General features: G+C 37.5%; 1 protein-coding gene and 1 pseudogene across 1 annotated transcript; both read right to left on the reverse strand.

Moving 5' to 3' along the window:
• Window positions 1-1,016: 1,016 nt before the first annotated feature.
• On the reverse strand, window positions 1,017-2,892 carry LOC138312417 (uncharacterized; annotated as a pseudogene).
• A 10,549-nt stretch (window positions 2,893-13,441) lies between these two features.
• On the reverse strand, window positions 13,442-15,250 carry LOC138312418 (uncharacterized). Its single transcript, XM_069253301.1, has one exon. It carries the CDS (start codon window positions 15,248-15,250, stop codon window positions 13,442-13,444), a length of 1,809 nt encoding a protein of 602 aa, XP_069109402.1.

The raw sequence follows: 15,250 nt of genomic DNA on the forward strand, positions 1-15,250 counted from the left end.
TTTACATATTACGCTTTCGAGTTCAAAGTAAAAGCATAATTTAGATGCGAGTGAACATTTTGAATTTCCCGCTTCAGACCATCTAACCTCAACAGCCAAGTTCAATGTGATAAAAATATTCCCCAATGAAAAATTGAAAAAATAACAAAATTTCAATGTTTTTCTATAGCTTTTAAGTGTTCAATAATTTCAATTGTCCAGACATTTAAAAGATTTATTTCATAAGTTTTCATAACCAAAATGGTTCATTCAACTTTAATGTTCAACGTCCTGTTATTTAAGACCATATAAATAATACGGAGACAATATAACCCTAACGCTAGATAAACAGAGAAAGTATTATCCGAACACCAGACATACTGAGGTAGTATAACCCTTACACCAGACAAAAATGAAACATTAATTTAATGGGAAATATAATTCATTTAATTTACACTGCCTTATAACGATCAAATTTCAATGAATCATATCAAACACTGGGATGTCAAAACAACTATAAACTGATGAACCATCCCCATACAATTATAAACACAAGCTAATGAGGGTGTGTCTTGGTGTTTGAGATGCGGAGATAACAACATGTTATTTCTTATAGTTGATGACAACGTCTGAAGTAATATAAAAATCCATCCCAAGTAATTTCAGGATGGGTATAACAGCGAAGTTACGTGTTATGTCAAAGTGGCATTACTTTATAAAGTTCGAAGATGATAATTGATCTCGACAATAGCAATATCTCTCCAACACCGCCATATTCTTTATGATTAGAGACACAATACGATTCTCATCTCGTATTTATTTGTACGTAATATATCACCAAGTAGAGAGAATCTCTCTCCATAATACATGACGGTGACCTCAAATTCAGCATGGCTCGGTAGAACACTGAACTGTATTACGTAGTCCCCATGAAGCGGTGACCGTAACATTAGTTGTATTCATAGACACTTTCCACGCATGACTGATATTATTCAAGGCCAAATCTACACATACAGGAACATTCACTAGCATTCGTGTTAATTTTCTTTCACCACCCAAAGTGATATTTCACGGACGATTTTTGATTCAGTGGAATAAATACTGTAGAAGTTCTGGCAGACACAGAAGTGTGTTGGTATCTTTAAATCCTCACATGTCCCTGTTCGTCCTAATATTCCTCAGAAGGCTGGTTCCGTATTTTCCCATTGTAACTCGGCGCTATGTGGCCTTTACCTATTTCTAGTATATCCTGGAAGTGTAGCATATATATCGATGTTACTTGTTAATGTTCTTTCTATTAGATTTCAGGTTTTCATATAATTCACGTTGTTCTTGACGAAACCAAAGCGGAAGGGAGATAAACAGCGCTGGCAATGTTTTCCTCTATTCTCCCTTGATATGTATTTCTTATGTTACCGTATATCGACTACCATGATCCCCAAGAGACAATCAGCACGGTATTGTCCAGGGCTCCACGTTTATGAAGGCTCGTAAGTGTCCTCGCGAGAGGTAGATCCTCAATGCCTAGCCCATTAGCGTTAATCGTGTGTAGGTTTACAAATGTTAGAAAATGCAAACTTTGGAACGTCATGATATGTGGTGATGAACTCGGATAACAGATCAAACACAGCCTGTAATATGAGTGAATTTCCCGAACAGAGATTTTATTTGTTTGATTCCTGTTGGTTGATTCTAATCCTGATATATACTGAAACTGCCGCATGTAATAGTCTACAGGTAAATATTTAAAACCGCTGTTAAGGTAGTTAAATATCCCGAAAGAAGACGCATCCTTCGCTAAAAAATGTCAGATAGCCAGCGTTGATCATGTAGTCCCTTTCCAGACAAATGGATATTTATCGAAGAATCCATGAGAAATATTCATCTCCTGCAGCGTCATGCCTGTGAGTATGGGGGCTGTGTTTCGGTAACGTGTTAAGGCCTGCCTTATTGTACCCTAACATGTCTACAGTAGAGATACTATTCAGGAAGGCTTTCGTATAGTTCATCTGACGGAAAAAATTCAGTCTGGATGGTCGACTCGAGACCAACCATAACGCCATCCATGGGTCGTCTTAACGCCGGGGTTTAGCGATATCAGACCGATATCCTTGTCTTAACTTCATCAAACGTTTCATTTCTTTATGACAGATCAAAGTGTTGCTGTACCTAGCAACATTTTCTTTGTATTGAAACAACTAAACCATGCAAAACTGATCAGTGATATCAATCAGACTTTCGTTGAGCGATGTTCGGAATCTTTCTTTTAAGAACAACTTTCTACTATCGTGTTCAACCTCCTTAACATAAGGTTGATAGGAACAGTTTGCAAATAACGCAATAGTGAGAAGGTGACTGTTTTATTAACGATGATTTTCATCCCTTCCCTGTATGTAATCAGATTCCTATCGACCACATTCATGGTGCCTTTCGTACTTTTACGAATATTTTTACTTCCGGTCCGTATTGCTCAAGATTCGGAAAGGTAACATGTCCCTGAGTTTGTGTATTCCGATGCAATTTTTGCATATGCCTTGTGTACACTTGTCTTCATTTCGACAGAGAAATTATCTTGAATCAAATATGTTTGGAGAATGTAAATATTGTCTGTATTCGTAAAGAAGTATAAAATTGATTATAACCAGGAAAACCATTGAGCAGGCGAACAATCCACGGTAAGTTAGCCATCATCTGAAATTTTAAAAAAAAGTAATGCATTAAACATAAAGATATTTCCAGGATTTATAAAATCCTACATTTTGTTTCCAATGTTAAAGGTAAATACCTTACCCGAAACTGCTTTTATTTTTCTAAAAGTGAATGTTGCGAGAGCTCAACTTCTGTGTTGGTCGTATCACCTCTAGCCATGGTCAACTTGGCTATCGTCATGATAACATGATCTACTTCAATCATGCCGGTCCTGGGTTGATATTAAGTACGCAATTTAGGCAATTTGTTATTCACGTTATATTACTCGTCAACACACAATTTATTATAGTTGTTATTACAATAATATATATACTATAACATAGATAGATAGACTATTACATTGATATATATACTATTACATAGACTATTTTGTAATTGGTGACTTAATAATTTTTCTACTGAGGAGCTGATAGTTAATGACCGGCGGCGTTTTTGTCTTATTTTAGACCTAAAACAATAAAAATATCTCACTGATCTTGGCCTTTCGCCTGCACGAGCACTTTTTCAACCCACGCGAGGAACTATAGGTATAGGATATAGCCTTCGTAGTAATTGTGTGTTTAAAGGATTCATAACGGCTCATTTTGGTTGTATTAGCCAATGATTCGATTTTTTCATGAAACAATGTTCTATGGACATTTATGGGTTCAACACACGGTAAGTACTTAGGCAAAACGTAAGCTCGTTCTTTAAAACAAACCGAGAAGTTTCATCATGGGCGAGCAGACTCGTGGGTGCCCTCAATGTTTTGTTGCTATGCTTCGTGAAGCGTGCTGCGTTCGATAAATTAACTGAATCTGCAGTCGTCGAACTCAGTATAATATTTTATGATGAAAAAAGGATACAGAGAAACTCATTGGTACCCAATTAGATTCGAAAAAGAGCTAAATTTGATTGCGAGTAAAAATACGGGATTTTCCATCCCGAGTTATTCGATCGCTTTTTCCCTTAGCTTCAAATACAGGGAATCAACGAGGGCCCGACCGAAAGAAAGAAATAACGGAGTGAACGGAAAGAACGAACGAAACAAAAGAAGATCAATAAAACGACCAAACAAAAAGAACGAACGAAAATACAATAATGAGTATAGCTGCCACATGTGTTATTAACGGTGTCCTATCCTTGTCCATCCGTTTGTAGACTTCTGTATGTGCCCTTACCGAGCAGGACGAACCGACAGCGCCTGAAATAGACAACACTGCGGCACAAAGGACCCGAAACGATCACCTGTTTATCGGTAATCATGGTGCATACTCAAGATATATTAGAGAGTCAGTATGAATGATCCGAATATCAAGATGTTTTAAACCTCTGGAAACTTGATCAATGTCAGTCATTTGATCTTAACCTCTTGAAACATATGGAATCAATGGCATCTTGTTTTACATGTATTAGAAGAAGTCATTTAAAATATTTTAGACTATCTTAACCCCTATGACCTTGAATGAAGGTCAGGGTCATTCATTTGAATTGACTTATAGCCCTTCGTCCTCAGCGTGCCCACAGGGCTAACATCAGATCTAATAATCATCTTGGTTAACATGTATTAAGCAAGTTTGTGTTTAAAGATTTTGAGCCTATTTAACGCAGTTGCCTTGAATGAAGGTCAATGTCATTCAGTTTGAACAAACTTGGTAAGCACCTTTATCGTAGTGTGACCCAATATCAGGTCTCTAGGCCCTCTTGGTTATTAGGCAGAAAGTTATTCAATAGATTTAGCTTATTAAACCCATGTGACCTTGAATGAAGTTCAAGGTCATTCCTTTGAATAGACTTTATAGCCTTCATCCCAGCATGCCACAGGCAAAATCTCAATGTCGCTTAGCTTCATGGTTATTAGGAGAAGTCGTTTACCATATTTCAAGCCTATTTGACCATGTGACCTTGAACGAAGGTCAAGGCCAATGTGAAGCAATAACTTCTATAGACATTTGTGTGTCCATGCTGATGCCTATACAAAACAAAAAATTCAATTTTTATATGTTAACATATTAAAGGCTCTGAAACTAATATTTTTGTCGGGAAAAAATTAAATTTCCATTTTCAAAAGGGGTCTATCTCCGCCATTTGAGATGTGTAATAGGCCTTGAAAGGGGCTATTATATGGGCCTGAGAGTATGCTCTTTACTTATGCGCCCTTCAAACATTTACATGTTAATGTTAATGTTTCACTTTAAGTATGACCTCATTTGTATGTAAACAACCTAACGTATACGTTTTGAAGTTCAGTTCGAAAAATTATTTTTACATTATTGGTAAAAATCGAACGTACGTTCATCAAGAACTCTTGTATGTCCAAAGTTGAGTGCCGTAGCTTGTTCCCGTTTGTAAGAGCCTAGCTCTAAGCATATGGTGTTTTAAACATTTCTAATGCTAAACTTGTGAAACTACAGATATACAGATAGAGGCGTGTACTAAAATTAAGTATTTGAAACCTGCAAGAAATTCTTTTTATGTGTGCATTTGTGTAGACTATATATACCTGTATGAAGCAATCAATCTAAATATGGCTTATGCTATGTTACATAATTTGGAAGCACTTGTGTACAATTGGTGCTCGGTCATGAATCTGTATCTGCGCTATACATCTGCCCTTGTTGGTAGCATCGCCTGTATCCGCCATTTGATTGCAAGCGTAACGTCATGACAAAACGCGCGTATTTTCATCACACATAGCCATTACATATAATCGATACCTATATAAAAGGGCAGATAACTTTATAAAGAATACAAATGCACTAATCACATACTATATATGTAAGTTTACAAAACTTGTATCACTAACTGTTGTTTTTAGTTATGATGTCTATGACGAATTTTGAATTTACAGTCATCTAGGGAAAATATTGATTTTTAAAGAAAAACATCCTGTCTAACATTTCAGCCTATGAAATGTTTTTTTCCTGGATTTCATTTTTTAAAGAATCGGGAAAAAGATTATATCTAAAGCGGGTTTTTTTAAAATGGTTTGAAAGTGAAAACAAAAATCGATCACACGCAAAGTATTTCGAGCAAATCCGAAATAGCTCAAATTTTATCCTGCAATTGGTTTTTTTTTATTTGATTTATTTAAATCAGTTTATGTTAAAAAATTGATAAAAAAACAAAAATCATCAATGGGTATAAAATAAAGAATGAAGTATCATTTATTAACAACATAGTAAGTCCCCTTGACACATACCCAATTGTTTTGTTAGAAAATATTAAATCTTGCCCTTTATGCCGTTTTTGCGAAAATACAAAATAGATAAAAAGCACATAAAAAATTAATTACGGTACCTAGACCTTAACACTGCAAACTTTGGAAAAACATCGGAGCGTGGGGCGCGATTTTACAACCCACCTTTAAACTTCTTTTTCAGAAACTAGGTTGGTTTTGTTATAAAAGCATGCAGAACAACAAATTTATTATGTACGGAGAATTGATTTGCACTCACGGTTTTTTCCCCAAACTTATTTCAAATTGCAATAAAAAGTCGAGTAAAGAAAGAGAAAAAAAAAGAGAAAAAATAAAACACTCTTTCATATGTAGAAATGAAGGATTAAGAGAATCTTACATGGGCCTGTCAGGTGGACAGGGATATCTGAACCGAGGATAGAGCTGGTTTAAAGTCCTTTCACGAAGTTGAGATATCCCTGTCCACCTGCCAGGGTGTCCCCTTGTTTGAGTTTTTTCTCCGTATTCATTAATGGAGAAAATGGTGTAAATACAGGTTGAGATAACATCCAACTGCGTATAAATGGGTCGCCGCAAGAATTGATGACGTCCACGGGTCCAGCCACCACGAGCGAGCTGTCATTTCCTTTTTCCATACCCCCGGTAAAAGACAGGGTTGGTCCGTTTTCCCTACCCCGGTAAAAGACAGAGTTATCCTTGTGCCCTAGCAACCGCGGAATAACCCTGTCAAGTAATGGAGAGTAATGGGATAGTCTATATACCATTAAATGGGATAGAGAGTTGTATAGTTCGGCTGAATCCATCCGATAATACTTTATTATTTTAGGTTGTTAAACTAGGTTATTAGTCTTGTATTTCCAATATAAGATATTGAAAAAAAACTCCTTCATAATCCACAGATTATAGAGTATTATAGTATTGATCATGTGATACAGAATAGGCTTACGCCTTTGATAGAGTATATACTTCAACAACAATTCCGTTTGGTTTGCTCCCCCAGATGGCAAGAGTAGAGTGAACATCATTCATTATTGCATTAAACACCCTGTTTGCACAATATGAAAAATTGTTGTCCTAAATTATTTTGCCTGTTTAAGGAGCATTTGTCTTATTTAGACTTAAACTCCCTTACCAATATCTCACACCGAGCGCCTGGTTGTACGTGGTGACCAAACAGACTAACTTTGTTATAAATGCTGTTTAGGAGTCTTAACCTGATATTGTTTCTACCTATTAACAAGGATTCAATCAAATATACTTCACATGAAAGAATATCAGGTATTGGGGGGGTAATGGTAACCCGTTTCGGGTTTTAAAAGGTTGGTGAATATAGGCCAACGTAAGGCTCGTTCCTTAAAACATCGGATATATGTAATCTTTAGCGACGAGCGTTTCCGTGGTGCCCTTAGGTTTTTGTTGCACTTCGTTCTGACGCGTAAGGGACCGCGAGTGGCACAGGTTGTTAAGATGCCTCCGACATATATGCCGAATTATTTTATAGCTCAAAAGACTGGTTAGACAAATCATGGCTGTCGTCTTTAGAGCCTTACAATTAGTGCTAGATTGGAGTAAAGAAATGTTTGTGAAAACAATTATTTATAAATCGTCTGTTAATGCTTTTTATTTTTATACCATGTTTGATACACTTATATCTAAATTCACTAGCGAGACATTAAGTTGTCACCATATAAATATGATTTGATCTTTTCAAAGGAAAATTGTACGGCAGGTCTACAAATTATAGCTATTAATTTTGACGATGATGTTGACACGTCTTGAGAGGGGTAATGTAGATATATAGAGGCTGGCGCGTTTGTAACGTAAATACACAAATTAATGGAGAAAAATTGAAAAGCTCCTAATTGGTAAAAACCCGGCCTCCTAAAAATTGGCCATGTGTCCTTCTTCCAGAATGAATGGTATGCAAAAGAGAGTGAAATATGGATCTGATTTTTTAGATGCAGGGTCAAAAAAGTTTAAGGTGTTACAAATTTTAAGTAACATATTTAAATGGAAAAATCTGTCAAATTTCTTGTTTTATAGAATGAAATATGAGGATTCATTAAAGAAATGTGCCTTAAGATTTAAGACCCGAAATAAGATACAAAGAATCAAGATTTGCAATTATCATTAAACCTTTTATTCCACAACATAGGGATGCAAATCCGTTGAATCTAGGAAGAGATGTAAGGTTTTATATGAAAATCGCGGACAAAATATCAACCTCCAAAATATTAAACACTGCTGAATTGAAAAGGCTTTTAAAATCCCCAAAATTCAAATAGAAAATTGGAAAAAAATATACACAAATATCTTGAAAATGTTGTTCAAAAATATTCTACAAACACAGATTTCTTTCCCCTTAATATGGTTCTTAAAAGACTGTGGAGTTATGAATTGCAACTCAATGTAAGCTATATAAAATATGAATCTGTATAGCATATTACACAATAATTTGGGAATGAGATAGAAACTAACAATTTCATTGCAACACCTATTTAGATGGAGTAAAAAATGCCACATGAGAAAAAGGTAACAACTAGAGCTAATGTCAAGCCTATTTGGGGAGTCACAACAGTTATCAAAACATACTTTCCACTAATATTTTAAATCTTTCCTACACAATTACTTCATCGATGATTTCTTCCTGAAAAAGGTAACTAAGATGAGCTTTCAATGATATTAAAACGCAACTTAGATATCGATTTTAATATGAAAAAAAAACATTGGCACAGAAAATATTATATGAATTCAACTTCAACCAAATCATGGAAGGGCTGGCAAACCATCTTCAGTTCTATGGATATCCTCTAGCTATATGCATCTCACTGATTATATTGGAGTTTGCCATATTGTTATTCTATAATTTTATTTTGGTTATCTAGTAGCATAGCTCTACTTTTGCAAATCAAAGATGTTTGTCTACATATATAAACTTATACATATAGGCTCCTATTCAGTCTTGTGTACTAAGTTATGTTGTTTTAAAGTCCCTTTTTTAAGTGGTTTGGTTGTTTGTTGTTTGTTTTTCAAGCTGTCTTTTTCGGCTGCTGGCCTGGCCGAAAGTCAATCTGGGTAGGGGTAATAATATTATTTATCTATATTAGCTGTTATTAGCAATTGTCAACATCCCTGCTTCACTCGGTCTCTAACGCTTTGGTGGTGCGACGTCTTGTATGCCGAACCCTTAGAGGGCAAACCAGTGTACACATCAACTTTTGTCTGGACTTTCTCAAATTCATGATACAATAGTAATATTTTTGCCAGTTGTTTTTACCTTAGTGAATTATCTTGTTTGAAATATTTCAACTCTCGGTGGCTATTTCTTTGTTTTTTGCGTGAAATGGCTTGGATATTACCTTAAATACCAAATGATTATTTAACGGGTAAGAAAAAAATGGACGATGACTCTTCTCCCTTTGTCTCCTTTATTGATATATAAGATATAAGATATGAATATTGGTATGGGCCCTTATATTGTCTGGTCACCTATTTGTCATCAGACATTGCTATCGTATTGAAAAAAAAAATGCTCTACTTTTATTAGAATGGTATGGGTCACTCCTTTGCCTCAATGTCTTGGTATATATTTGTCATGTAGCGTACGGGCCTGGAATAACTTATAAATATCTGTGTATGTGTTTTAAATTGTATAGAAACTGAGTGAATGTATATGTTAGTATATTGGCGCTGAGGTAACGTCTCCATTTAGACTATATAGAACTTGCAAGTCTGCACGTGACAACCAGGCTTTGTGTATAGTAGGGGGTATATGTACGTATACAGTGACTTTCCTATGTTATGTAATAGAGATAAAGGAACGGGCCTAATATGTTAGGACAATGTATATCCTATGTTAGATATATTGAGATGTTTTGACATGCGCTAATCCTAGCTTTGAAGGTGACGTCCTTGTATGTAGATATGCAGATGTGCTGAGGTGACGGGCCTCCTATGTCCTAGACTATATAGAGATGCGCTGAGGTGACGGGCCTCCTATGTGTTGACTTTATATAGCGATGCGCTGAGGTGACGGGCCTCCTAGACTATATAGAGTTAGGTGACTATGTTAGACTATAGAGATGATGCTGAGGTATGACGGGCCTCCTATGTTAGACTATATAGAGATGCGCTGAAGGTGACGGGCCTCCTATGTTAGACTATATAGAGATGCGCTGAGGTGACGGGCCTCCTATGTTAGACTATATAGAGATGCGCTGAGGTGACGGGCCTCCTATGTTAGACTTATATTATAGAGATGCGCTTAGGTGACGGGCCTCCTATGTTAGGACTATATAGAGATGCCGATGAGGAGGTGACGAGCCGCCTATGTTTTAGACTATATAGAGATGCGCTGGGAGTGACGAGCCTCCTATGTTAGACTATATAGAGATGCGCTCTTAGGTGACGGGCCTCCTCGATGTTAGACTATATAGGATGCCGCTGAGGTGACGGGCTCTATGTTAGACTTATATAGAGATGCGCTGAGGTGACGGGTCCTCCTCCTATGTGTAGGACTATTATAGAGATGCGCTGATGGTGACGGGCCTATCCTATTGTAAGACTAGATATGAGATGCGCTGGGGTGACGAGCCTCTATGTTAGGACAAATTATAGAGATGCGCCTGAGGTGACGGGCTCCTATGTTAGGGACTATAATAGAGATGCGCTGAGGTGTCGGGCCTCTATGTTAGACGAATATAGAAGATGCGCTGAGGGTTGACGGGCCTCCTATGTTAGACTATATAGAGATGCGCTGATAGGTGACGAGTCCTCCTTATTGTGTTGAGAATGGTCTATATAGAGATGCTCCGATGAGGTGACGGACCTCCTATGTTAGACTATATAGAGATGCGCTGAGGTGACGGGCCTCCTATGTTAGACTATATAGAGATGCGCTGAGGTGACGGGCCTCCTATGTAAGACTATATAGAGATGCGCTGAGGTGACGGGCCTCCTATGTTAGACTATATAGAGATGCGCTGAGGTGACGGGCCTCCTAGATGTTAGACTATATAGAGATGCGCTGAGGTGACGGGCCTCCTATGTTAGGACTATATATGAGATGTATGAGGATGCGCTGAGGTGATGCGCGGATGGTGTCGCAGACCTCCTCTATGTAAGAATATTAAGAGATGCGCTGAGGTGACGAGCTCCTAGGACTATATAGAGATGCGCTGAGGGTGACGGACTCCTATGTTAAGACTATATAGAGATGCGCTTGAGGTGGTGACGAGGCCTCCTATGTTAGACAATATATAGAGATGCGCTGAGGTGACGGGCCTCCTATGTAAAGACTATATAGAGATGCGCTGAGCGTGACGGGTCTTCCTATGTTAGACTATATAGAAGATGCGCTTGAGGTGACGGGCCTCCCTATGTTAGACTATATAGAGATGCGCTGAGGGGACGGGACCTCTATGTAAGTTTAAGGTTGATACGCCGAAAACTGGTTCTTTATGTTTGTGAGGGTACAGCAACGAGAGGCTCGTAAGGTCCGAGTGCTGTTCCCTCTCACACATTTATAGTTACAGTTTGAGGCTTGATCTCTAACTTAATAACACTGTTCCTTTTGTGTTTATAAAAGCCCTACTATACCAAATCATCCAATCATCTTTTATAAAACAGGTGGGTAGCATATGCTGAAAAATAAAAAAATGTGCCATGCATCCATTTTTTTTCATTGTATTGGATCTCATGTAATACCATAAAACAGGTAATGCATGCCACCTTTGTTTACTCACGTGTTTATTGGGTTCAGTCAACCGTACCAAATGCATTCATCACTCATAAACACTGGTGCATCTAAAAATACCCATAGTCACCCCACTTTCTATTTGAAAACCCCAACCCAAATTATGTCCAAGTGGATTCTATCGGAATGTGTACTCATCTGTGTCAAAACAGGTGTGGTTGCAGGGCTCTTGTAGGAGCTTACATTATGTAAAATGAATGTGGAAAAACAATTGTGAAATTCAAATTGGCCAAAGATCACCATATGTTGTGTATATGTATGTTCTGCATGGTACTCGCTCCGTGCAGAAGAATTCAGGACAGGATGCCGTTCAAAAATCATATTTTCAAGATGGAATTAATACATTCAGCTTGAAATTCTGAATGCTGTGTCAATATTGTCTATATTGTGTATGTTGTTCAAGACACAAACATGTATCTCTTTAAAAAGTGTTTTGAAACTCTTCTGGAATTACTTATGCCCTTGACACTTCGAGCTGTGCTCAGGAGCTTTTTACTTCCAAAACTGTCCCTGTTTTATAAAGTGACTGTCGTCCATAAAATTATTTAACAATTAAAGGATTGTTAGATTGCATTTATTGGAGACATAAATGCAATCTGGGTGGCAGATAAATAGAATAATTAATTAGCGCCCGTTAGGGCACTCTCTTGATTATTTATCTGCCACCCCAGATTGCATTTTATATCTCCAATAAATGCAATAAAACAATCCTTTAATTGTTTATATTTACATTTTACTTTCTAGTTCAAAGTAAAACTTAATTTGCGATATAATGCGAAGTGAACATTTGAATTTCCCGCTTCAACCATCTAACCTCATAACAGCCAAGTTCAATGTGATAAATATAGTCCAAAAAAAAAAATTGAAAAAGATAACAAAATTTTCATTGTTTTTCAATAAGCTTTTCAGTTTAATTTCAATTATCCAGACATTTAAAAGATTTTTTCATAAGTTTCATAAACAAAATGGTTCATTCAACTTTAATGTTAATTTTCCTGCGCGGACTAACATGGTGTCAGTAAACAAGACTATATAGAGAGCGGCAAAATGTAAATACTTCACATATGAAAGGGCGCTGAGGTGACGGGCCTCCTATGTTAGACTATATAGAGATGCGCTGAGGTGACGGGTCTCCTATCGTTAGACTATATAGAGATGCGCTGAGGTGACGGGTCTCCTATGTTAGACTATATAGAGATGCGCTGAGGTGACGGGCCTCCTATGTTTGACTATATAGAGATGCGCTGAGGTGACGGGTCTCCTATGTTAGACTATATAGAGATGCGCTGAGGTGACGGGCTTCCTATGTTGGACTATATAGAGATGCGCTGAGGTGACGGGTCTCCTATGTTAGACTATATAGAGATGCGCTGAGGTGACGGGTCTCCTATGTAAGACTACAAAAGGAAGCGCTGAAGTGACAGGCCTTCTAGGTGACAGTCCTGTTATTTAAGACCATATAAATAATACGGAGACAATATAACCCTAACGCTAGACAAACAGAGAAAGTATTATACACCAGACATACTGAGGTAGTATAACACAAACATTAATTAATGGGAAATACTATCATTTAATTTACACTGCCATATATCGATCAAATTCACTGAATCATATCAATCACTGGGATGTCAAAACAACTATAATACTGATGAATCATCCCCATACAATTATAAACACAAGCTAATGAGGGTGCATGTATCTTAGTGTTTGCGATGCGGAGATAACAACGTGTATTTCTTATAGTTGATGACAACGTCTGAAGTAATATAAAAATCCATCCAAGTAAGTTCAGGATGGGTATACAGCAAAGATACGTGTTATGTAGGTGTGGCATTATTTATAAAGTTCGAAGATGATAATTGATCTCGACAATAGCAATATCTCTCCAACACCGCCATATTCTTATGACTAGAGACACAATACGATTCTCTCTCGTATTTATTTGTACGTAATATATCACCAAGTAGAGAGAATCTCTCTCCATAATACATGACGGTGACCTCAAATTCAGCATGGCTCGGTAGAACACTGAACTGTATTACGTAGTCCCCATGAAGCGGTGACGTAACATTAGTTGTATTCATAGACTTCCACGCATGACTGATATTATTCAAGGCCAAATCTACACAAACAGTAACATTCACTAGTAACGTGTTAATTTCTTTCACCACCCAATGTGATATTTCACGGACGATTTTTGATTCAGTGGAATAAATACTGTAGAAGTTCTGGCAGACACAGAAGTGTGTGGGTATCTTTAAATCCTCACACGTCCTGTTCGTCCTAATATTCCTCAGAAGGCTGGTTCCGTATTTCCCATTGTAACTCGGCGCTATGTGGCCTTTACCTATTTCTAGTATATCCTGAAGTGTAGCATATATATCGATGTTACTTGTTAATGTCTTTCTATTAGTTTTCAGATTTTCATATAATTCACTATGTTCCTTACGAAACCAAAGCGGAAGGGAGATAAACAGCACTGGCATGTTTTCTTCTATTCTACCTTGATATGTATTCCTGATGTCACCGTATCGACTGCCATGATCCCCAAAGACAATCAGCACGGTATTGTCCAGGGCTCCACGTTTATGGAGGCTCGTGAGTGTCCTCGCGAGAGGTAGATCCTCAATGCCTAGCCCATTAGTGTCATCGTGTGTCGGTTGACAAATGTTGGAAAATGCAAACTTTGGGGCGTCATGATATGTGGTGATGAACTCGGATAACTGATCAAACACAGCTTGTAATATGAGTGAATTTCCCGAACAGAGTTCATTTGTTTGATTCATGTTGGCTGATTCTAATCCTGATATAAACGGCTGCATGTAATAGTCTACAGGTAAATATTTAAAACCGCTGTTAAGGTAGGTAAATATCCCGTTAGAAGACGCATCCTCGCTAAAAAATGTCAGATAGCCAGCGTTCATGTAGTCTTTCCAGACAAATGGATATTTATCGAAGAAGCCATGAGAAATATTCATCTCCTGCAGCGTCATGCCTGTGAGTATGGGGGCTGTGTTCGGTAACGTGTTAAGGCCTGCCTTATTGTACCCTAACATGTCTACAGTAGAGATACTATCCAGGAAGGCCTTCGTATAGTTCATCTGACGGAGAAAATTCAGTCTGGATGTCGACTCGAGACCAACCATAACGACATCCATGGGTCGTCTTAATGCTGGGTTAGCGATATCAGACCGATATCCTTGTCTAAACTTCATCAACGTTTCATTTCTTATGACAGATGCAAAGTGTTGCTCTCCAAGCAACATTTTCTTTGCATTGAAACAACTGACCATGCAAAACTGATCAGTGATATCAATAGATTTGTTAAATGTTCGGAATCTTTCTTTTAAGAACAACTTTCTACTATCGTGTTCAACTTCCTTCACATAAGGTTGATAGGAACAGTTTGCAAATAACGGATAGTGAGAAGTGACTGTTTTATTAACGATGATTTTCATCCCTTCCCTGTATGTAATCAGATTCCATCGACCACAGTCATGGTGCTTTCGTACTTTTACGAATCTTTTTACTTCCGGTCCGTATGGCTCAAGATTCGGAAAGTAACATGTGCCTGAGTTGTGTTCTGATGCACTTTTTGCATATGCCTTGTGTACACTTGTCTTCAT

The sequence above is a fragment of the Argopecten irradians genome, unplaced genomic scaffold (genome assembly GCF_041381155.1).
Source record: "Argopecten irradians isolate NY unplaced genomic scaffold, Ai_NY scaffold_0313, whole genome shotgun sequence".
NCBI lineage: Eukaryota > Metazoa > Mollusca > Bivalvia > Pectinida > Pectinidae > Argopecten > Argopecten irradians.